General features: G+C 38.1%; 1 protein-coding gene across 1 annotated transcript in view; it reads left to right on the top strand.

Moving 5' to 3' along the window:
- Positions 1 to 25,353, top strand: part of CPO (carboxypeptidase O) — a 94,845-nt gene that overhangs the window by 5,095 nt on the left and 64,397 nt on the right. The window contains exon 2 of the mRNA XM_006142464.2: positions 8,262 to 8,310. Coding sequence (XP_006142526.1) covers positions 8,262 to 8,310 — 49 coding nt within the window. The remainder of the gene's footprint in view (positions 1 to 8,261; positions 8,311 to 25,353) is intronic.

The raw sequence follows: 25,353 nt of genomic DNA, 5'->3' as shown, positions 1-25,353 counted from the left end.
AGACTGATCACAGTGGTTGACACCAATGTTACCCAACTCCAACAACATATTTCCAAAACGTATTTGGCCTTATCAGCTTGTCATCTTTCTGACATATTGAATAGTTCAGCTGAATAATATATTTCCCTAATATGTCAAATTATGTGTATCTGCTGTTGTGTAGATCTGGTCATTACAGGATCATAAGAGCTGATCATAAAGTTTTCATATATATTGTGAGCTGGAACAGATAGCTTGAAATCAGTCATGTCAGGCATATTTATACTACAGAGTTGGTGAGTGCTACAAATCCTCCTCCTCCTTCCCCCAAAAATGTAGGTTGGTTCATATATAATAGCATATTTTTGTTTACAGATGATAAAGTTATATGTCTGGAGTCCAGCGAGTGGCATGGTGACTTAGGAGCTAGACTCCCACAAAGCCAACCATGATTTGAATCCCAGACCTGGCGGCTCGAAAAAATCACACTGGGCATGTGTGCATGTGTGCCCAAAATCCCTAGAGGAGAATGGAGGAGAAGGTATTGTGATATGGCCATCCCCCCACGGGGTGGTTTTTTACTTTCCCTCCCTCTGTCTCTCTCTGGTGAGTGCATACCTCCTATGGAAAAACCTAAAGAAAAAAAGAAAAAAAAAGATTAATGTCTGATTTTCTATAGTTGAACACCACTTGACCACTTACTAGCTATGTGACTGGGTGCTAGTTACTAAATCTCTCTAATAAGCTTCAATGCCTTTAATTTTCACATGTGGATGTTAAAGAGACAGTACCGTAGGCAGGAGTGAAAACAAAAGTCGAAAGTCTGTGTAATGTGGTTGGTAGAGTGCCTACATAATGTATCATTCAATGATTTCAACTGTTATTATTAGTTTTTCTTTTGGGGAGTAAGTGAGGAACATAGATACTTAAAACTATAGTCATTGCTAACCAAATGTTCTTTGGTCAGTTTAGATTGATATATATTTTATTTATTTATTTTTGAATAAATTTTATTTATTCATCGTATTCAGTTGTCAAGAAAGTCATGGCACCATTTACATAGAAAAACATAGGAAAATATGTCATGACTTTGCGTGAAAAGTTACAATAATGAAGCAAATTAACTTCCATCATCTCACATAGTTACCTTTTTTGTTTGATTTTGTGGCAACAGCAGCTAACATCTACTCATTTAGCATAAATCCCAAATATAGCACAATTATCTATAGTCTTCATGTTGTACAGTAGATCTCTAGCCCTGTTCATCCTACATGTTTGCTACTTTGTATCCTATGAGCTACATCTACCCATTTCCTCCCCCTCCCCAATCCTAACTTCTGGTAACAATTTTTTTTCTCTATTTCTGTACATTTTTTTTAAAAAAAAAATCACATGTAAGTGAGATCATGCATTTTTTTTCTGTGTCTGGCTTATTTCAACTTAGCATAATGTCCACCAGGCTCATTCATATAATGGTCACATTTTAGGGATGAATAATAGTTGCCTTATCAATTCAGCCATAGAGAGATACTTAGGTTGTTGCCTTATCTTGGCTATTATTAATAATGCTGCAATTAATATGAAATGTAAACATCTATATAAGGTGGTGATTTCACTTCCTATGGGTATGTGCCTAGAAAAGCGATTTTTGGGTCATATGGTGGTTCCATTTTTCATTTCTTTAGAAACCTCCGTACTGTTTTTTCATAATGGCTATACCAATCTACTTTCCCACCAATGGTGTACATGGGTTGCCTGTTAATACCCTTGCCAACAGCTGTTTTCTCTTTATTTATTTATTTATTTATTGGAGAGGTTTTTCGCTATAGGGCACATGCGCTCGCCAGACAGACAGAGAGAGACATAGAGACAGAAAGCAAGAAATCACCCCCCAGGGGGGATGGTCACACCACAGTCCCTTCTCATCCATTCTCCTCTCGGGATCTTGGGCACACATGCACACGTGCCCAGTGTGAGTTTTAAGCCACCGGGTCTAGGATGTGAACCGTGGTCGACTACGTGGGAGTCCAGCGACATAGCCATTACGCTAACCACTGGTTCCCGTGTTTTCTCTTTATTTGTTGATAATAGTTATCCTCACAGGTATGAGGTGCTATATCATAGTGGTTCTGATTTGAGTTTCTCTTTTGACTAACGATATTGAATAACTTTTTATACACGTGTTGGTGATTTTTGTGTTATTTTTGTAGAAATGTCTATTTAAGATTTTTGCCCAATTTAGGAATTTTGCTATTTGTTTTTATTCTGCTAATGAATAATATAAATTTTTAATGCATTTTGGATATTAAACACTTATGAATTTGTGGTTTGCAAATACTTTTATTCCCAATCCATAGGCTGCCCTTTTATTCTGCTAATTATTTTCTTTGATGTGAAGAAGTTTTTTAGTTTGATGTAGTTCTATTTATTTATTTTCTTTTTGTGGTCTGAGCTTTTTGGTGTGATATCCAAAGTAATATTGCAAAGATCACTGGAACTAGGAACATTCCTCCTCTGTTTTCTTCTAGAAGCTTTGTAGTTTCTGGTCCTACATTTAGGTCTTTTATCCATTTGAGTTGATTTTTGTGTAAGATAGGGTCCAATTTCATTCTTCTGCATGTGGAAGTTCAGTTTTCCCAGCATTATTTATTTATTGAAGAGATTATTCTTTTCCTATGATGCCTTTGGTGTCTTTGTTAAAAAGTAATTGACTAGGTACGTTTGGATTTATTTCTGGGCTTTCTATTCTGTTCCACAGGTCTATATGTCTGGTTTTACATGAGAACCATACTGTTTTAATGACTGTACCTTTGTAATATATTTTAAAACCAGGACATGTGATGCCTACAGCTTTTTTTTCTTTCTTTGTTATAATTGTTATGAGTACTTGGGGTCTTTTATGTTTTGTATAAATTTTAAGTTGTCATTTTCTATTTTTCTGAAGAATGCCACTGGTATTTTGATAGGTATTTGCCAAACTTATATATTACTTTGGGTAGTATGGACTTTCAAATTTTAAGATTATTTTCATAAAACAAAAATTACCATATTTTTTCTTTCAACAGAGAACTTTATATTCTCTTGTTTGTTAAATATTCTTCCTTTTGCCCCTCCCATTCACCTTCTACCACCCACTCTCCACCACCAACTTCTCTCCTTTATAGTCTCTGGTATCTATTCATAGCCTTTCTACTATCTTATCTTCAGATTTTCAATTTCTGTCATAGAGTACAGACACTTTGTACATATCGAATGAGGATATACTTTGTGTATCTTTCAGAGCCTGGCTTGCTTTGCCTAACATTCAGTCTTCATTATTTATCTACTTTGAATCAAATAATAGGATCTCATTGTTTCCTATGACTGAGTAATATTCCATAGTACATACGTGGCACAGATTTTCAATCCAGTCATCGGTGTTTGGACATTTGGGTTGATTCCATGCCTTAACAATTGCAAATAATACTGCAATTAACATGATTGAGCAAGTGTTTTTCTGATTGAGTGTTCCTACCCTTTCGGTAAATAACAAGGAGTGGGATTACTGGATCATATGATAGTTTTATCTGTAGATTTTTGAGGAACCTCCATATTGTTTTCTACAGAGGTTCTACTAATTTACATCCCCACTAACAGTGTAAAAGGATTCCTTTTTTTCCAGAGTCTGCCAGCTCTTGTTCTCTATTTTTTGGTCCTACCTATTCTAATCGGGGTTAAATGATACCTCACTGTGGTTTTAATTTGTATGTCTCTTATGACAAGAGATACTGAACTTTTTTTCTTTGTATGCCTTTTGATCATTCATAGATCTTCTTTGGAGAGTTGTCTGTTTAGCTCATTTGCCCATTTTTAAAATTGGATTATTCATTTCTCTTTAAATAAGTGAACTTCTCAAGTTTCCTATATATTCTGGTTATCAATCCTTTATCTGAGGAATCAATTTGCAAATATTTTCTACCATTATGCAGGTTGTATTTTCACTCTAATTGTTTCCTTTGCTGTGAAGAACATTTTAAGCTTGATGTAATTCCACTTGTCTATTTTAACAATATTAGTTATTCTGATCTATGAGCATGGAATATTGACTTATTTGGGTTTCTTTCATAAATATTTTATAATTTTCAATGTATACCTTTTTTACTTCCTTTGTTAAATTTATTCTGAAGTATTTTTTAAAATGTTATCACAAATAGGAATGTTTACTTTATTCTTTTTTATTCGGGCCACTATTTGTGTATAAAAATTATCTGACTTTATATGTTGATTTTGTATCCTGTGACTTTGTTTTCATGTATTAGTTTAACATAATTTCCAGGGAACTTTCTTTTCATAATATGATATTGTCTGCAAAAATAGATAATTTTATTTCTTACTTTCTGACTTGGATGCCTTAAATTATTTTTCCTCACATGATTGCTCTTGCTAGTACTTCCTGTACCATGGTGAATAGAAGTGGTAAGAATGGGCATCCTTGCCTGGTACCAGATTTCAGAAAAAACTTTCAGTTTTACCCATTAATTATAATGTTAGCTGTGAACTTCTTATTAATGACCTTTATTATGTCAAAGAATTTGTCTTCTATACATAAACTGTTGAGAGTTTTTATAAGAAAGCTTTCTGTGAGGGAACCAGCAGTTGGCGTAGTGGCTATGGACTCCCATGTAGTCCACCACGGTTGGACCTGGTGGCTTAAACTCATGCCAGGCATGTGTGCATGTGCACCCAAGATCCCAAGAGGAGAATGGAGAAGTGATTGCTGAGTGGCCATCCCCTCCTGGGTGGGGGGTGATTTCTTGCTTTCTGTCTCTCTATCTCTGTCTTTCTGGTGAGCGCATGTGCCCTATAGCAAACAAAACAAAACAAACAAACAAAAAACCAGACAAACAAACAAATAAAACAAAGCAAAAAAAAAACCACCAAACCTCTCAAGAAAGCATATTGTAGGGCCAACAGGTGGTTTAGTGGTTAAGTCACTGGACTCCCACACAGCCCATTAAAGTTTGAGTCTCAAACCTGGTGGCTTGAAATCATGCTAGGTGCATGTATGTGTGTGCCCCAAATCCCAGGAGGAAAGTGGACAAAAGGCAATTGCTGTGTGACCATCTCCCCCTGCCCCAGGGGTATGGCAGATTTTCTCACTTTCCCTCTGTCTCTCCAGCAAGAACACGCACCCAATGGTAAAGATTAAAGAAAAAAAAAGGAAGAAAGAAAGAAAAGTAACAGAGAAAGAGACAGACAGAGAGACAGAGAGAGAGAGTATATTGGAGGGGACCAGATGGTGACAGCACAGTAAAACATGATGCTGTCTGAGGCTGACTCACATGTAAAGGTTTCAGGTTCACATTCAGAGACTTCCCTGAGTATACTGAGAATGCATATGCCCATGATATGAAGCTGGATGGGTATAGGGGCAGACCATAGCATTAAGACTGTTGGGAGTATTGCTCCTCTGTCTCTGTCTTTCTGCTTCTCTCATTCACGGAAAAAAAAATTAAATACACTTAAAAAAAAGCATATTGGACTTTGTCAGATGCTTTTCCTATGTCAACTGAGATGACCAGGATAAAGGGAAATTAGAGCTAAACAGCATGGATTCAGAATTTGTCTGACAGTTGTGTGAATGGAAAAAGTGACTTAAACTCTGTGATTATAAGTTTATGGACCTTTAAAATGAAGGTAGTGACACCCATGCCATAATGAGAGAAGATATACAACATAAGTTGGCAAAACTCACAGTATCTAGAAGATTCTCATTAAATTTTAGTTTTCGGAGATGGCTGTGTATCTTAGCAGTTAAGTGCTGTGCGTAGGAAGCCAGATCCCACATGGTCAACAATGGTTTGAATTCTGATCCTACTGACTTGAAAAACATGCGGGGGTGTGTATGCACATACCCCACAATTCTGATGTAGAAGTGGAAGAAAAAGGATTATGGCAGACCACGCTCTATTGGGGAGTGCCTTCTTTCCCTCTCTCTCTCTCTCTCTCTCTCTCTGATGAGCACATGTGCTCTCTGGCAATAAAATTAAATAAAGGCCAAATGCTGGCACTCTATAGCAGAAAATGAAAGATTGGAAGGTATAAAAGCATGGAGAGCAATGGTGGTACTAGAGACAGTGCAGGAGGAGGGTGGGAAATGGAGGAGGTTACGGGGTTGGGGATCAAGGGAAAAAGAAGCAAAACATCTAAGAGCCACAACAATGGAAAGTTATCTCTTGGTGATAATGTGCACGGTAGTATCTTGGACTGAACCAATATACACAGTATATTGATGATGGGAAAATTAATTTGGCATGCTGTAATGATACACAGTGATTGAATGTAAAAAATTTAAAAATAAGTAAATAAATAAAATAAAAATTTTACTTTTCTCCCAACAGATCGTTCAGAGGATTTTGATTAATCCTCCTTCTTTCCCTCTCCACCAGGCTGACTAGCAGAGGAAGATCTATCCCAAATGGTATCATTTAGATATTCATACATTTAAATCTTGACTAAATGATCCCTTAGTGATAGTGCAGAGTTAATAATACCCTTTAATGACTGCTGCTTTTATCAGCTGGGATTTGATTTGATTTTAATTTTAGATCCCAATGACAGTTTTTAGGATTGCTTTCAGCAAAATCTACCACCTGATTATCTACGAATAACACACCTTTTATCCAAGTAAGATAAGTAACCAACTTAAGAACAGAGAGTCATCTAAAGTCACAGAAACTTTTAAATTTATATCAACAATTAATTCTCTGTAGCCATGTCGGATCTATTGGTGGCTATGCCAGATAAGGGAGAACAGGGAAGTGGTGACACTGCATTCAGGAATGAGCTATGAGAGGAGACCATACTCTGAAGGTGAGAAGGGCAAAGGGGGAAAGGTGTGTTACAGTCGTGGCTAATCAAGCCTTTCTCAGAATCACGTGAGAAAACTCCTGAGTATACAAACTCCTTGGCTTCTATCCAGGGAGTCAACTTGTCAGTGTTAATGCTATAAACACCTTGAAATTATTTGTTCTGTGTTTAAAATGGGAAAGGGAAGTTTGACAAAGTCATTTGGACTAGCCCAGAATCTCATGCAAAGCAATTGGTTCAGAGCTATTAGCACAGCAGATTTCTCGGTCCATTAAGAGCCTGATATAGTAGGTGGCATCTCCCTGTGATTCTTTCCATTTCAAGCTCCAGACAAACTGCCCTTTCTGGGTCTTTAGTCCGTTTTCTCTGATTACTTTTTAAGTGTCTCTCAGGAAAGTTTTCCCTCAATTTGGTGCTCACTGTTCCAAGCCTTTTGCTTCCCTCTCTCCTTGCTCCCTGACTGTTATTATTTTTTTTTATACACCCTCTTTGAGAAACCACATCATATGGAGATCTCCTAAATTTACTGTTCTCCACTCTTCACTTTTTTCTTGGCTGTCTGTTTAGATTTCTCCTTTTATGTTCTTGTAGCAATATTTCATGTTTTTACTTTTTTTTCCTTAGAAATGGTTGCCAAAATATGCAGCTGCTTCCTTCTCAATATTGTGAAGATCTCTTTATCTAGCAATTTTTTTTTTTAAGAAAAAACAATTTAGTATTCAAACCCCAAATTTCAGTTAACCATATAGGAACTGATGGAGTCCCTAGAGTTCTGTTTGGCCAACGGTTTTTCTTCCTCTTGACTTTTACACTCCTAACTTCCCATGGTTTGGTCAGCTGAGGCTCAGGTAGGCACCAGCGTCGTATCTATTGCCTTCACTCCCCTGTGCATTCTGGGGCCTTGTCCAGGTAGCTGAGTGGGCACAGTTAAATGATGTATGTAGCATACTGTCATCCAGCAGCCACATCCACATGCTTCTTGTTACCAGAGTTACCGGAAGGATGTTCTTGCAGGGTGGAGACCTAGGAGAGAAATCTCAGTCTTTTTTTTTGTTTTCCTGACCAACAAAATAGAAATTCCAGCATAGCTGCGGTAAGAGGAAGAAGTTTTTCTCCCCTTTTCTGGCTCACAAAAGAAGTAGCAGGGATCTGTGTGGTGTGATGGGAGGGCCAGGTGTCTGGTGGTTGACTGCTGCGTGAAAGGCTGTGTGCACTTGTGGTCTCATTTACCTTGTCTCTGTGAATAGGACCCTCTAATTCAAAGAAGATAAGGCAGCCCAGCATCCTCAGTGCAGCTAGTGGGGTATCTTCTCTCTAGGCCTCAAATTTAGGAGAATGTGGGAGTCAGAGGGAGTATTAGGAAACCTCAAGTCAAGGCCATTTTCTCTCACATAGTTTTACTAGCACTAAGCACATTCTTTTTTTTATTTTAGTTCCTACATATATTAAAGAAAGGAGTGATGATTGCCGTCTCAAACTCCAGTAAGACCTCGGTTTCTTTTTTGTTTTCTGCTCACTAAAATTGTGTGTGTGTATATATACTTGAAACATCTATATTTTTATAACTCACTTCCCTCCCCCTGTAGGTATTCTCATACCAATCCTAAGAAACAGAAATGTTAAAAGCTATGTCATGCCCATTGTAATTCTAACAACAACTCTGTGAAAGGATGGGACTCATGAACGTAGCTGCATTCTATAGATGGGGAACTAGAGGCATGCAAGTAAGAAAACTTACGTGAGGTGAGACCACATCTCTAGAAGCAGAGGAGCTTCCATGATAACCCTGTCCCGTTTCTAACATAGCAGGCCAGCCTGTCTCTTGTTCTTCTTGTTGTGATCTACTAAACACAGCAGACCTTTAATCAATATTATTTGTTTCATGTACATTGAAAGATTTTATTTAATTTGGAGAAGAGGGGATTGAGTAATTCTATGACTCAAGAAGAGAGTTAATAAGGGGAAACATAGTGTGGTGTAGAAGAACATTGAGCTTATTGATCATAGCCCAAATAGATAAATAGATCATCTTTTAAGTCTGGTGGCTTTATTTCTTGACATAAAGCTACTTTCTCCCTAGTATTATTATTTTCTTGTCTAGGATCCCATCCATCTGTTTCTTCCCACCACTGACTCCCCCTTAGTTTACATCTATCTGGCTTATTTAAATGTCTTTTTCACATCTCACTAGCTAACTTTGTGTCTTGGGCAAATTATTTTGCGCCTCTCAACTTCTGATTCCTCAAATTTAAAATTGAGCCATTAAATGAAATCTTCAGGATTCCCTGTAACTCAAACTATAAGCAGAGCTGGGTAACTCTTTTAGGTGAGAGCTGGGGTCCATTTGCTCTAGCTAGGGAATGTATTCCTCTCCCCTCCACTAACTGTTGCTTCTTCTGATTTACAATGGGTTCAACAGCCTCCTGGGAAAATACTTAGCCCCTACCCTAAGTTTGAATTTTGGTGGCTCACTCATATGTAAATGCGTTGAGTTAGATCAGGGATCTACCTGAGGCCATATCCTAGAAAGCCATTAGACTCCTCTAAGAGAGCCAACCATAAGAGAAGATAACGTGAGACATGATGAAGCCTCAGCATTGAAGGTGAGTCATGGTTTCATTAATGGTCTGGCGGCTGGTATGAGGGCTCCTTTGACTGCAGTCTCTTTTAGCATAATTTGCATGCTCTGGGAGAAAACACCTACATGGGAATGAGCAAAGCTTTTTCATTATTCTGTATTGCTTTGGCACTCATCCAACCTAGCTCTGGGACCTCGTCTTGCATAAGTTTGAAACAAAAGTAGGTCCAACCTGGTGGTGCAGTTGATGTAAACTGCAGTGCCGGAAGCCTCATGGCTTTCCATAGTTGGATCCCAGGGTTGGCTTGAAAACACACCAGGTGTGTCCACTAGTGCCCAAGATCCTGATGAGTTGAAGAGCTGAGGAAAAAGGATTTGGGAAGGAAGAGGATCACGGGATGATAGGGCTCTGTCTAGGGTGCTTCTCTCTCTTGCATGTACATGATCTCTATCATGAATAAAATAAACTTTAAAATAAAATAAAAATAATATGCTTTTTTTACTTCTGAAAATTCATTATTGTGGCTCCCTGATGTATATTTTTTAAGTTTACTTATTTCATCAGAGAGAGGCAAAGCGAAAAAAGAGGTATCCTCCGCAGCTTCCCACCATGCTGCAATCCACCACTGCCATTTCCCAGGGTTTTAGCCAGCTAGGATTGCAAGTGCACCTTGCACATTCAGGATCTAAACCCTAGGCCTTCTCATATTGCTCCAGTGGTCCCCTACCACCTGAGCCATTGTGGCTGGGCCTGGATCCCTCATCTAAGGAGAAGTGGCACTACACCATACCAGCTCCAAGTTCTCATGTCACCAATAGAAGGCTTGGAGGAAGGAGTTCCAGTTCCAGGAACATGGCAGTGCAGTGATGGTACCCTCAGAAGCAAAGCTGTAGCTGAAAAGGGACTATTTGGTCCTGATTCCTAACTTCCTAGGCCACTAAAGTGATAATGATTAACACATATGAACATACTGGGCATAGTCTAGAAATTTTTGGCGGGGGTCTGTTTGTTTGACTTTCTTGTGTTTGAGCAGTAATATAATAATACAACATAAATACAAATAATATCATTAATACATTAAAATATTCAGGCAGTATACTATAACATAATGATATATCATTAAAAACAATATATTATATAATATAATAATATATTAATTAGAGTTTTCCATAGATCCATTCCTTATCCTTCTATTTAGCTCTGTATGATCTGTGGTCTCCAGCAAGCCACATTTCTTAATTTTCCATATCAACTAATTTCTGGCTGTTTTAGTCAATGAGAGACACAGATGTGAAATTGGAGGGTTGGAATGAAGAGAGAAGGGAGAAACCAGAGTATTTTTCGTTTCCTCTGTGCTTCAGGTGGAATCTCTGGTAGAGGCTGTTCATTTTTGTGTTTTTTTGTTCAGTTTTCGTTTCTGCTCGGTGATTCTATTTTATCACTTTTCCCCTCCACTTTGGGTAGAAGCAATTTCTTACTATTGTCAATCTCTGGGTGGTCTCAGTGTCCTCTGGTTGGCTTCTTAGCCTTTTCTATCACTCGTGTGATCATTTCTCTCCATTGAATTTCTCCTTATTAAATAACAAGCGTGTTTTCTGCTTCCCAGTTACATCTACTGATAAGTCAGTAAAATTGTAGAAAATGTTTTAGTCAGCTATTGCAATGATAGTTCTGTGTAGCAAGCTCCAAAATGCAAAGACTTAACCTGACAGATATTCCTTGTGCACTCATGCACTGACTGTTACTGTGCATCTGGACATTGACTGTTACTCGGCTAGGTTAGACCGGATTCAGGTTGAGTTCGCATTTGTTCCATGCATCTCTCTTCCTTAGATCAGTGGGATGTGGTATGATGCATGTAGCTCATTAAGGGCAACAGTTACACTGGGGCATGTTATTCTCATGGTAGATCACCGAGGCACAAAAGTTCAATTGTGCAAGTTCGTTTCTGTCTTCGTCATATTCTCTGACATCTCATTGATTAAAGCAATCACATGTCCAGAGTATAAAATTAAATGCTAAAAAAGTGCATTTAGTTCATCATTCAAGCCAGGCAAGAGAATAGCTGCATGATTTTACTATAAGAGAGAAAACAACTGGAACCTGTCATTAAATCTTCCGCATTCACCCTCTCTGAGAAAGTGGGCCATGTCATCATTTATTACACCTGGTAGAAGGGTAGCTCTTATAAAATCTGTTGTGCTTTACTATTTTCCCTGTGTTTTTGGACACTGAAGCTGATTTGAAATCCAGAAGTTATGGTCCATTTTTATTAAAACATTCTTTTTTCGAGGAACAGAATAGTGTGAGCCATTATCTCTTGACTCTACACCCACCTTTTTATCTGGCTCTTTCTTTTTTAAAATTAATTTATTTTTTTATATACGTTCAGTCACATTGTTTAGCTTACAATGTGAGCATTTCAATATGTGGACATTTCTCCCCAGTCCCGTTGATCCAAATATCTTCAACCGATAACACCACACCTCCCCATCCCGTCAATGTTCTCCCTCCGTATCCCTTCTCCAAATGTCCTTCCTTAGGCCTCACTCCTCCACACACACCTCATCTGACATGCACACCCATCTCTTGTCTAACTGGCACTTTCTGATGCTGGAGATGAGACTCTGCAGACTTTCTAACTCATTCCTACACTACCCATAGCGGGTGCTAGAGGAGTACAAGGCTGAAGTGGAAAGAATAGACCTTCTCCTTCCTGTTTGTTTCTTGTGGGCTTCTTTCCTGCTTGCTATTCCTGTGAGTGCTACCTAGCAAAGATTTTTATCTCACAACAGCAGTTCATCCCAGTGGAGGCAGTTGGATCCAGTTTGCCGTTTTTACAACTCTCACAGTGTTACCTCAGGGGCGCCCCTCCTCAGAAGAGCCCCTTCTCTAAGCATCTAAATTTTAATAATTCCAGCCTCTTCCCTTTGTTCATTCTATTTATTTTTAGAAGTGATAACTGCTTTCTGAAGTTGTCACTTCATGTTACTGTCATATTCTGTTTTCAGTTAATAATTTTTATAATTAACAATTGCTAGGTTTTTTTTTTAAAGTTTATTTTATCAATGATAATGTGTGTGCACATACAAAACAGAGAGATGGAGAGAGAGAAGCACCTACCCTCAACAGTGTTTCCTCATGCTATGATCCCTCTCCCTAAGCCCTCCTCTCCACCAGGATCTTTGGCATACACGTGAAAGCCCAGTGTATTTCAGGTGGACCAGGTCAGGAATCCAAATCTGTGGTCAGCCACATGGCTTCGAGCACTGCAGTTTGATATTCTACCTACCATGGAGGTTGCATCAGTTATTAATACTAAATTTCCTCTTTTAAAGTAACTGGTCAGATTGCTCTCCTAACTGGATTATTACTGATACTGAGAGACATTTTGTTTTATACACTCTGCTCTTACCTAATAAGATTTGACTTCATCTTTATGGAAGATACACATTGCCGCAAAAGAGAAAAAATATAGGAGGGAGGTACAGTCCATGGTTGGGGGCAGGCTGGTAGCACTCAGCTAGATTTCTGTAGTAGTTCTCCTGGAAATATGTTTAGCTTCCGTTAGAAGAATTAAGACCTTTCAGATGCACAAGTAGACTAGAAAGTAGTATGGATTAGACAGCAAAAGATACCAGCCTTCCTATGTATATAAAGTTGTAAGTTAGGCAGAGTTTTTGCAATGTGGGTCCTTTGCTATCATGAAGTTCTAACCATCTCTTTGTGCATATGGTAGTCACATTCAAAATGGGATAAAGCATGTTCTAGTGTCACTCCAAAACTTTGTATATATTGTTGCCTCTGCCTCAAATGGCACTCCCATTGCCAACCTTAAACCCTTTTCTTCTGGTGCATTTCTGCTGTGTTTCCTCACAGTCCTTTCCAACTATGTTAGTTGTCCAACTATATGCCATACTGATATATTCTCATTTTTTCCATTGCACTCATTACAAAAGACTAAAATGACTAATTTCCATACCCGTTTCCACCCCTGAAATGTAAACTTTGAGCAAGGAATGTGAGTGTTTTACTCTACTGAACCTAGCACAGTGACTGCGTGTAGTAGGCATTCAAAGGCACCAATAGGGTGCTGGGCTTTATGGGGTGGTGACAGTTAATGCACATAGTTTTCTGACTTGCCTGTTATATATTTTTTGTTTTAAAAATTGTTATTATTTCGGGAACCAGCAGTTAGCGTAATGGCTATGTCGCTGGACTCCCACGTAGTCGACCGCGGTTCGTGTCCTGGACCCGGTGGCTTAAAACTCACGCCGGGCGTGTGTGCGTGCGTGCCCAAGATCCCGAGAGGAGAATGGAGGAGAAGGGATTGCGGCGTGACCATCCCCCCTGGGGGGTGATTTCTCGCTTTCTGTCTCTATGTCTCTCTCTGTCTGTCTGGCGAGCGCACGCGCCCTACAGTGAAAAATCTCTCCAAAAAAAAAAATTGTTATTATTTCAATTGACAAATAATAATCATACATATTTATTATGAATTATGATATTTATGGGTGATTTTTTGATACATGTGTACAATATGTAATGATCAGATTGGGGCAATTAGGATATTTATCATGTATGTATTCAACATTTCTTTCTGTTGGGAACATCCAAAGTCCTCTCTTCTAGATATTTTCAATTATATGATAAATAGTTGTTATATACAGTCATCCTATAGTGTTACTGAACGCTAGAATTGATTCTTCCTGTCTAGCTATAATTTGTATCCCCGATTAATTCCTCCCAGTCCCCTCCTTCCCACTACCATTTCCAGCGTCTAGTAACCTATACTCTTTAGTTCCATAAGATCAAGTTTTTTGTTTGTTTGTTTGCTTGTTTTTGCCTATTTTATTTTGTTTCCTGTGTAGCTACTCCCAGGAAATTTCAATAGCATTTGCTGAGGACCAGACTTTGAGAGGCAAAGTTAGACATTTGGAAATGCACAAGAAACAAGAGTACTTGGTCTGAGGCTTGGAATGGGGGAGAAGTAAAGGGAGGGTTTAGCATTCCCATGATTCATGCTAACTGCTTTTCTCCCCATCTTTTAGATCCTGGGCTTTTCATCCTCCCTAACCAAAATCTATTTCTTGGAAAGCATTGATATTCTTGGGTTAAATAGCAGAAAAGAGTAAATGACCATGTCCAAGATTCTTTACATTGCCACAAAGAACAAAGCCCCTATTTGTTTTGAAACAAAGGAATGAAACTGTGTAACATCAGATTTAAGAAGCCAGTAGCAAATCATGAGACCACACTTAGAGATGACCACAAAATTGACCCACTTAGGAAGCTAAGTAAAAAGAACAATACCCAGCACAGGGTAAGTGCACAGCCATGTTTGTTAAATCAATGAAGCCAGAGGAGTCTAGCATATCATTCGGTAAAAGAATGTACACAAGTTGCATGTGCACAGAAAATCTGTGCCATTATTGGCCTTTTGAAGTTGCCCATGGGACTCGATAGACAAACTTAAAACAATACATCCCACCTATAGAATGCTTGTTCAGTTTCTATGAAAAAAATGAAAGTAGGAAAATGTTAAAATGAATGCTATTCTGGCTGAAAATTTGCACACTTGGCAAATGATTCACTCTATTAGACAGGCAGAAATAAGCATAGAGAACTTACTTTGGAGGAGCCATCAACTGTCAGCTGCTTGGAATTAAAAATAGGGAGAATGAATTTCTGTGCCCAATTCTTTGCATTCTCTCATCATTAAGAAACATTCTATCATTTCAAAATGAAGATATATATATATATATAGTTTTTGACTTTCTGGGAACTTCTCTTGAAGCTACTGGTGCTTCCAAAAATGGGTAGTCTATAATCCTCTGTAGGAAAGACTTACATTGCGGAGGGGAGAGATGTCATAACCTTTGTAGAGAACTGAAAGACCAACACACGGTGCTCTTGATCATTCATTACTCCAGTGAGGACACCCTCATTCCTTATGGTTACCCTGACAAGCCACCAGGCAATGCTGATGGATTGGTAAGTTTCACATCCTGACTCCCATGCTCCATCAAGGTTAGATATGCTTGACTTTGCTGCCTTTTTAGTAGTTTTGTGTTTACTCCACTCTTTTCCCATCTTTTATGCATGCCTCCATGTGACACTTACTGATATCACTGTTGCTGAGCTTGGGCATGCTTCCAGAGAAGCTCAGATTTGCTCTTAACTTTTCCATCCAATAAATTCGTCTGTTAAGCATTGGGAGAAGAATTCTGGAAACTCCATCATTAGTTGGCAACTATCACATTTCCTAAGAGGAGAAAAATCTTCCATCTAGTTGAAACCATATTTCTTGTGCTGGAAAGGATTTAAGACAAAAAAAATATATTGCACATTTGAGCATGGACCTTGATTTTCAACATACATCTTTCACATGTTAGAAACTGTGATGAACATTCTCCCTGGGGATCTTCCCTTTCATAAGGCATTAAATTGTCTGCTCAGATGTTTAAGTATGTACCACCTTGAATGGATGTGCAAATTAGCAGTGTTAAAATCTGTACACCAAATTAAAATGAAAAGGGATAGTAAAATTCTGTAAATTTTGTTTCATTTACTCCCCCCCCCACCCCCACAGGGCACATGCATTCACCAGAGGGAGCCAGAGAGGGGGAAACTAAGAAATCACACCCCAGGGAGGTGGGCCTGGGATAATCTCTTTTCCCCCACTCTTCTCTTGGGAATTTGGACACTCATGTCCTGGGAATTTGGGCACAAACACACACACAAATAGTTTCAAAACATCAGATTTGAGACTTGGACCGTGGTCGACCTTGTGGAAGTACGGGAATTTGGATACTCTTCTCCTGGGAATTTGGGCACACACACACACACACACACAAATAGTTTCAAAACATCAGATTTGAGACTTGGACCGTGGTCGACCTTGTGGAAGTACGGAGCCTTGGCCATCATGCCACCTGCTGCCTCCTTGTTTACATTTTTATGTTTATCAAAAGGAAAGAAAAATTAAAGTGACTTTTTAATGTAGCTGGTAATTTGGAAATGAAAGACATTCATGCATTATTCAGAAGTAGGGGAACAAAACTTCTTATGACTTTCTGGCTGACTTTCTGACAGATATTCTAAGCTAATAGTCTTTAAGCTCTGCCATCCATGACCCCCTGAGAGAGCTCCCAGGGTTTGCCTTTGTCCTTGCCCATGGCTTTAAACATATCTCTATCCACTTCTAGCCAGTGCATCTTGAAGTTAATTCTGTCAAACAGTTCTTAAAATTTGTGCAATTCTTATTACTGTTTACTCTTGCAACATTTCCATTCTCTAACTCAGAGGTTCTTCAAGTGTGATTACCATCAGCAGCAGCACTACTGGAACTTATTAGAAATACACATTCCTGGATAAGCACAGTCCTCCTGAATAATAATGCATGGTGATGCTCAGCTGTCTGTAGGTTAACAGGCATTCCCGGTGATTCTGATGTCTTCTCTGATTGGAAGAGTCTTGCCTTCTAATTTGAAAATGGGAATTAAGACTGATCTTTGGCTCTAATCCAAAGTAATCAACAAGGAACCACAGAACAAGTATTAAAGCCATCCTCATGAATTAGTGATGCTCCCATACTCCTGAAGTTCAGCCAATCAGCAACATCTTTCTAGGACCTGCTTCTGAAAGTCAGACAATCTTTAAATATGCTTCAGAAAGTCCACCAAGCCCTCAACTCCATAGTTTCTAAAGCCCTTTATGATATCAAGTTGCTTTCTTTAGAGAGACTGAAATTCATCAGATTAACTCTCCATTGCTTAGGAAGAAATAAATTTAACTTTTTTGTTTCACATATATGTGATTAAAAATTTCAACCTTGGGGCTGGCAGGTGGCATAATGATTAAGGCATGAACTCCAACAAGGCTGACCGTGGTTCAAGTCCCAGACGCAGTGACTTAAAACTCAAACAGGCACATGTATATGTGTGCCCAAAATCCAGAAGAAGGGATTGCTGAAGGCCATCACCTCTGGAGAGTGTTTTTCACTTTCTGTCTCTCTCTGTCACTCTGGCAAACACGCACACCATATAGCAAAAATCTCAAAAATATTTCATCCTTCCATAAAAATTATCATTGTGGATTTTGAGAAGGTCAAAATTTGTTCTGAAAGATGTTTTTATCATCATTATTGGAGCTTTGGTGATATGAACTTCTGAGGAACATGATATGCCTTGTCTAAGAAAGGACCAACCATGAATAAGAGAATATTTATTTTATAATAAAAAATACAGAAGGAAAAAAATAAGGAATGAGACATAATTGTCCCCTACTATAATCCATAATTATTATAAAGTAGTTGGTAAATATTTACTTTTTTTTTTTCTTTGAGAGGTTTTTGCTATAAGGCACGTGTGCTCACCAGACAGACAGAGAGAGACAGAGAGACAGAAAGTGAGAAATCACCACCCCCCGGGGGGATGGCCACGTGGCAATCCCTTCTCCTCCATTCTTCTCTCGGGATCTTGGGCACCTGGTGTGAGTTTAAACCACCAGGTTCAGGACTTGAACCACAGTCAACTACATGGGAGTCCAGTGACATAGCCGTTACGCTAACTGCTGGTCCCTCTAATTGTGGTTTTAATCTGCATCTCCCTTATGATGAGGAATGTTGAACATTTCTTCATATGCTTTTTGACTGTTAGTATATCTTCCTTAGAGAGTTTTTTGTTCAACTCATTTTTTCATCTTTTAATTGGGTTAGTCTCCCTCCCCCCACACCCCCAGGTAAGCCATTTGAGTTCCCTGTCTATTGATTTTTAGTCCCTTATCTGAGGCATAGGTTAAAAAAAAGATTCTCCCACTCTGAGGGTTGCCAACTCACACTAATTATTGTGTTCATGGCTGTATAGAAACTTCTTTTTTTTTTGGAGAGGTTTTTCGCTACAGGGCGTGTGTGCTCACCAGACAGACAGAGAGAGACATAGAGACAGAAGGCGAGAAATCACCCCCCGGGGGGATGGTCACGCCGCAATCCCTTCTCCTTTATTCTCCTCTCGGGATCTTGGGCACGTACGCACACGCGCCCGGCATGAGTTTTAAGCCACCGGGTCCGGGACGTGAACTGCGGTCGACTACATGGGAGTTCAGCGACATAGCCATTATGCTAACTGCTGGTTCCCGAAACTTCTTCATCTGATGTAATTTCACTTGTCTATTTTGAGGATTATTACTTGTGCTTTGGGGGTCTTAAGAAGTATTTGCCTACCCTAATGTCTCCCAGAGTTTCCCCAGTGTTTCTCACCAATAGTTTTAAAGTTTGAGGTCTTAGGTTTAGATCTTGATCCATTTCGAGTTGATTTATGCTAATAGTGAAAGATGGGAATCCTGTTTCATCTTTCTGCAGGTGAATACCCAGTCATTCCAGCACTATTTTCTAGACAAATTTTCCTTTTCCTACTTGATTCACTGGTATCCTTTGTCAAAAATCAGGTGGCTGTATGTTTTAGGGTTTATTTCTGGGGTCTCTATTCTGTTACATTGGTCCACCTGTCTGTTTCTGTGCCAATACCATGCTGTTTTAACTCTCACAGCTTTACAGTGTATTTTGGGGTCAGGGAGTGAGATGTCACCCACTCCACTCTTCTTGCATAAGACTGCTTTGGCAATACAGGGTCTTTTATGATTTCAGACAATTTCTATAATTGTGTTTTCCAGATATGTGAAGAATGTCTCTGGAAATTTGATTGGAATTGCATTAAAAATGTAGATTAATTTGAGTAGAATTGCCATTTTTATTATATTAATTCTTTCAATCCAAGAACATTGGATGTCCTTCCACTTTTTTTGTGTATTTTTCAATTTCTTTTTAAAGATTTTCTTTCCTTGTAAAGGTCTTTGACTTCCTTGGTAAGGTTTATCTCTAGGTATCTTACACATTTTGTGGCTATGGTTAAAGGGATTCCTTTCTCAGTTCTATCTTCATCAGTTTGTTATTCATATATAGAAATGCTATAGATTTTTCAATGTTGATTTTGTATCCTGCCACTTTACTGTATTCATTTATTGCTTTGAGAAGTTTTTTATGGATACCTTTGGATCTTCTATGTATACTATCATACCATCTGCAAATAAAGATATTTTCAACTCTTTTTTCCCTATTTGAATGCCTTTTATATTATTCTCTTTTTTGATTGCATTGGGTAGGACTTCCAGCACTATATTGAAAAGGAACATAGAAAGTGGACAGCCTCCTCTAGTACTATGTTAGCTATAGGCTTTTCAAATATGGCTTTTATTGTGTTGATAAGTGACCGTTCTATGCAGAGTCTTAAGCATGAAGGGATATTGTATTTCATGAAATGCTTTCTCTCCATCAGTTGAAATGATCAGATAGTTTTTATCTTTCTTTCTGCTAATATGGTATATTACATTTATGGCTTTGTGTATATTGAACCACTTTTGCATCTCTGGAATAAAGCTTACCTGATCATGATGAATAATCTTTTTTATATATTGTTGGATATGATTTGCAAGTATCTTGTTGGGAATTTTTGCATATTCATCAGAGATATTGGTCTGTAGTTTTCCTCTTTTGACAAGTCTTTGTTTTGGGAATGAGGATGATGGAGGTTGAAGCTCTAATTCCTAATATGACTGTATTTGGAATAAGAAAGTAATTAAGGTTAAATGAGGTCATAATGGTGGGGCACTAATCTAATAGGATTGATATCTTTATAAGAAGAAACACCAGAGTTCTTGCGCTCTCTCTCTCTCTCTCTCTCTCTCTCTCTCCACCACATAAGGATGTAATAAGAAGGTTGCATCTTGCAAGACAGGAAGAGAGCCCTCATTAGAAACAGATCTGTCAGAACCTTGGTCTTGGACTTTCTAGCCTCCTTCGAGAAAATAAATTACCATTGTCTATGCCACCCAGTCTATGGTATTTTCTTATAGCAGCCCTAATGGATTAAGACAGGGTATTGCTGGCACCTCATTTGAGACAATCTTTCATTATGCAGATCGATCGCATACATTACAGATAAGTAGTATCTCTGATCTCCAAGTAAGAAGTACTAGTAGTGCTACTCAGTCACTATGACAACCAAAAAATGCTGCTACACCTTTCCAAATGCCCTTTGAGAAATATACGATTTACAGTCCTAGTAGAAAATCACAAAAGGAAACCTGTAAGAAGACTACTACATTTAAGATAGGAGTCATCATATTTCTTCCCAATCGCCTATCTTAGCAACAGTAGGGAGAACTGTATCAAGACTAATAACGTGGTATAACAGTAACAACAACAAAAAATAATCTTGATATTCTTCCAAAGAGTCTATGGCCTGGAAATGAGGTGTTTGATTTTGAGAAAGCAAAAGTGATCTCTGCCTTATTGTCAAATGACTAGTGTATCATGCATCCCAGTACAAAACAAAAACAAAGCAAACACTTTGCATCTTGAGATGAATCAAAACAAAACAAAGAAAAAACAATAAAGGAACACTGTTTAACACTAGTCTTCAAAATAAATGAAGGCTTGAACCCATTCAATTAAGTTGCTAACTCTTTAGGAAAAACCAATCCCTGATTTTTACAACATTGAATTTGACAGGTATGTGATAACCTTGAAGATACAATAATTGTGTGAAGAAACTTCTATTTGTCTCACCAAAGAAGACTAAATTTATCCTTGACAAACTTGTGTGTGTTTTCCCCAATACCTGACACGTACTTTATTAAAATGCGTCCATTTTTTTACTTAATAAACAAATCATACTTTTTATTCTGTTACTATTCTGTTACTATCAGTCACTGACTAGCTTTCAAATAATAAACTTTATGTTCTTGGGATAAAAGTATGACCACTTGGTCATGCTTTTTATTTATTGCTGGGTTCAATTTTTAAATATTTTGTTAAGTCTAATTAAATCTGAGTTCACGTGAGATATTGGTCTGTAACATTAAACGTTTTCTTGTTAAATATTCTCTGAAAGACTTTTCTTTAAAATTTTAGTAGAATAAACTGATAAAACCTGAAATTTCTTTGTGAAATGTTTCAATTGCAAATTTATTTACTAGATATATAATTATTTAATTTTCTATGTCTTTTGTGTCAGATTTTGTAAGTTGTATCTTTCAAAGAACTTGTGTAATTTACCTAACTGGTGTTGGGAGACAATTTTCACTATCTGTCACTTTTCTACATACCTTGTGAGCAGGAATACTAGAGCTTTTGTTTCAAACTATCTTTTAAAAACATTTGTGTGGTGAGTATTCTTGGAAGACAGAGATAGTTTCCCTATCTGAAGTAGAGAGCAGGTTTGTTTGCTGTACAGTACAGTAAAGATCATGTCTCCCTCTGGCACAAAGGTCAGGCAGATTTGATTACAGCTCTTTAAGACTGGAGTTTCTGTTCTAAGGATTTCTCAGCTCTGATGGAAACCACTGTGTATAGAACACCCCTTGAACTGCTCTTGGTCCCCATGGAACTTGAGGGTTAAGGGGAATTAACTTAAACATAAAACTCATGAGGTTTGCTGTGTTGAGAGTAATAAAGTCCTTAGTTTCTTAACCGGGAGTGTCTTGTCTTCTGCTAGCATTCATGACTGTTGTAGACTATTTTAAAAATTGCAGAGTAAAACCTTCACAGTTTCTGACAACTGGCCTAAGTTGCTTGTAATCTATCTTACTATCTTTTGAATATCTGTAGATCTGTAGTGAAACTGCCCCTTTTATTCATATTGTATTATCTATCTGCCCTTTTGATCAGTCTTGCTAGAAGTGTATCAGTTTTATTACATTTGAAGATCAACTTTTGACATTCTTGATGTCCTCTATTTTTGTCTTTGTTTTGTTTCATTAATATCTGCTCTAATATATATTATTTCCTTTCTTGTACTTACTTTGGCTTATAATTTTCTTTTCTTGTTCCAGGTTCTTAAGAAGCAACTGAGATTATTGATTTAATTGTACCATTCTTATTTTCTAATATAAGCATTTCAGGTAATAAATTCTCCCCAAAGATTGCTTTAATGTAGCTCACAAATTTTGATATTGTATTTTCATTACCATTTACCTCACAATATTTTCTAATTTCCCTTGTGATATTTTCTTTGATCTAAGGATTATTCATATGTATGTAGCTAACTTTCCAAATATTTGAAGACTTCCTAGATGTCTTATTGTGATCAATTTCTAATTTAGTATTATTATGTGCAGAGAATGTACTCTGTACATCCACCTTGGTGAAAGCTTCCTGTGCATTTGAAAATGATGTATCTTTTTGGATGGTGTAGTTACTGGGCATTTTTCTAAAATGTTAATTAGTAAAAGGACTACAGTGGTTTTCACATCTTTTAAACCCTTTCTTATTTTGTCTATTTGTTTTATCAATTACTGAGAGGAATTGTGAAAATGTCTATACTTGTGGAATTTTCTTTCCTTTTTTCATTTTCTTAAGTTTAGTCTATGTATTTTGAAACTCTCTCGCTCTTCTTTTTTTAAAGAGGTTTTTTGCCGTAGGGTGCATGCACTCACCAAAGAGAGATAGAGAGACAGAGAGACAGAAAGTGAGAAATCACCCTCCAGGGGGTGATGGCCCTGTCACAATCCCTTCTCCTCCATTCTCCTCCTGGGACCTTGAGCACACACGCACATGCACTCAGGGCGATTTTCAAGCCCCCAGGTCTGGGACTCGAACCACAGTTGGAGCTGTGGGAGTTCGGCATCAGAACCATTATGCCATCTGCTTAGGTGCCTCCTCATTTATCAGATTGTTCTGTCTTCTTGATGACTTAACCCTTTATCATCAAGTAATGTCCTTCTTTTAGCTCTAATAGCATTCTTGATCTTGAAAGCCATGTTGTCTGTGTTACTATTGCCACAAATCCTCCATATATTTAGTGTTTGCATGTTTTACCTTAGGGCATATTTTTACTTCTCATCTGCTTTATATTTATCCTAGGTTATTACAACCAGCATGATTTGATCTAGAATTTTAAATCCAGCCTGTCAAACCTTGTCTTTTAATAGGACTATTCAGTTAATTTAAAATTAATAGAATTATTGGTATGGTTGAGTCTAAGTCTACCATATTGCTAGCTTTTTCTGTTTCTCTTTTCTATTGGGTTACTCCCATTGTGTAATTGAATATGATATTTTTACTTAAATTTATCTCCTTCCTTGCCTTTTTAGCTTTACTTTTTCTTTAGTATTTGTTCTTGATACTACAATGTGCAACTTTAGCATAGTCTACCTTCAAAAGCTAATTCTATTACATATTTTGTATAGAATTCTGTAATGGTAGAAAGAAGTCTATCCAGTCCTCCTACCTTTTGTGTTTTTATGGTCATAAGTTTTACTTCTACATATTTTAAAAGATCCAAATATGAGGCTACTTCAAAAACTTTATGGAAAAGCAGAATTAAAGGACAAGTTTATTTTGGTGCAAACTTTTTGAGGGGTCAGTAGGTGGCTGCACTCCCATGTGGTTGACTGTGGCTAGAGTCCCAAACATGGCAGCTTGAAAATCATGCTGGGAACGCGTGTGTGTGCATGCCCAAACCCCCATGATGACAGTGGAGGAAAAGGAATTGCAGCATAGTCATTTCCCTGAGGGATATTTATCAGTTTCCCTCTCACTATCTCTTTCTGTCCCTCCCTGGCAAGTGCTCGAGCCCTATGGCAAAAACCTAAGGAGAAAAAAATTTTTTGAAGCCAACACATAGTTTTTTCATAATATACATTTTCCATAAAATTTTTCCCCTTTTTTTGGCAGGGGAGAGATTTTTGCCATAGGGTGCTTGTGCTCGGTTCTGTGTCTTGAACCCTAGCTGACTACATGGGAGTCCAGCGACATAGCCATTATGCTAACTGCTGGTCCCTTTCCCCCCCTTTTTTTAAAAATTAGGATTTTTGCCATTGGACATGTTTTTGCTGGAGAGGCACAGATAGAAACAGAGAGAGGGAAAAATGAGAAATCACTCCCTGGGTGGATGGCCATGCCAGAATTCTTTCTCCTCCGCTCTCTTCTCTGATTCTGGGCAAGCACGCACCCACTCTCAGGATGTTTTTCAAGCTATCAAGTCCCAGAATCAAAGTGTGCAGTCAGCCATGTGGGATCCAGCATCTTAATCATCAGGGTGTGTTGGCTCTCCATAAGCTTCTTAAAGATTCTTCGTTCATTACCATTTCAGGTGCTCCCCATTCTTCCCTGTTCAGAGAGGATTTCTCTCAATTCTCCTGCCCTGTCCTCAGTATTCCCAGGACTAACTCCATGCACTTAGTGAAGGACTGTGGGAAGGAGTTCCTAAGTTGAAGTAGATCCTTCTATGGCTGGGCATTCTTGGGTTTCAAATCCACTAGCTAGTCCACATGTGCCATTGGAAATTTGTTTTAGACTTTGCCTGGTCTTCCTCACCTCTGTGTATATCAGATTTTCCTTCTTTCACCACTCTGCTGAGAATCAACATAGCCATGGGTCTCTTCTTTTTTGAAGGGTTTCTTACTTTCTGGAATTTAATTCGTTTAGTTTCCTTTGTGTTTTGAGCTTTCAGACAGTTTAAAAAACAAACAAAACAAAACCAAAAAATTACATGATTTAGCAACTTTTCTGAGGTAAATGAAAGCAACAATTCCTTGTGACCTTTAGCATCCATGAAAGAAGTAGAATTCCCCCAATGTCTCTTCTAAGTTTATCTGTGGAAATCAATGCCAGTGGAAGTTGTTATCACCCTCATGATTTTTCTGATCACTTTCAGGTTAATTAAAAGATCATATAGTTAGCAATTCAAATGTTCAGAGCTAATCAGACACCCACAGTGGAGAGGAGAGCATCTCTGGCTTTCCTTCCACCAGCGTGTACCTTTACCTATGCGTCCAGGTGTTTCCAGAGTTAGAACAGTTGAAAAGGCAAGAGGCAAGAAAGCAGGACATGCCTCACTTGACCAATAGCAATTCTGGCTGTAGTCTTTTTTTTTTTTTTTTTTTTTTT

The sequence above is a fragment of the Tupaia chinensis genome, unplaced genomic scaffold, assembly GCF_000334495.1.
Source record: "Tupaia chinensis unplaced genomic scaffold, TupChi_1.0 Scaffold000076_1, whole genome shotgun sequence".
Taxonomy (NCBI): Eukaryota; Metazoa; Chordata; class Mammalia; order Scandentia; family Tupaiidae; genus Tupaia; species Tupaia belangeri.
Note: the sequence above shows the minus strand (reverse complement) of the source record. Positions and strands in the feature narration are given on the sequence as shown.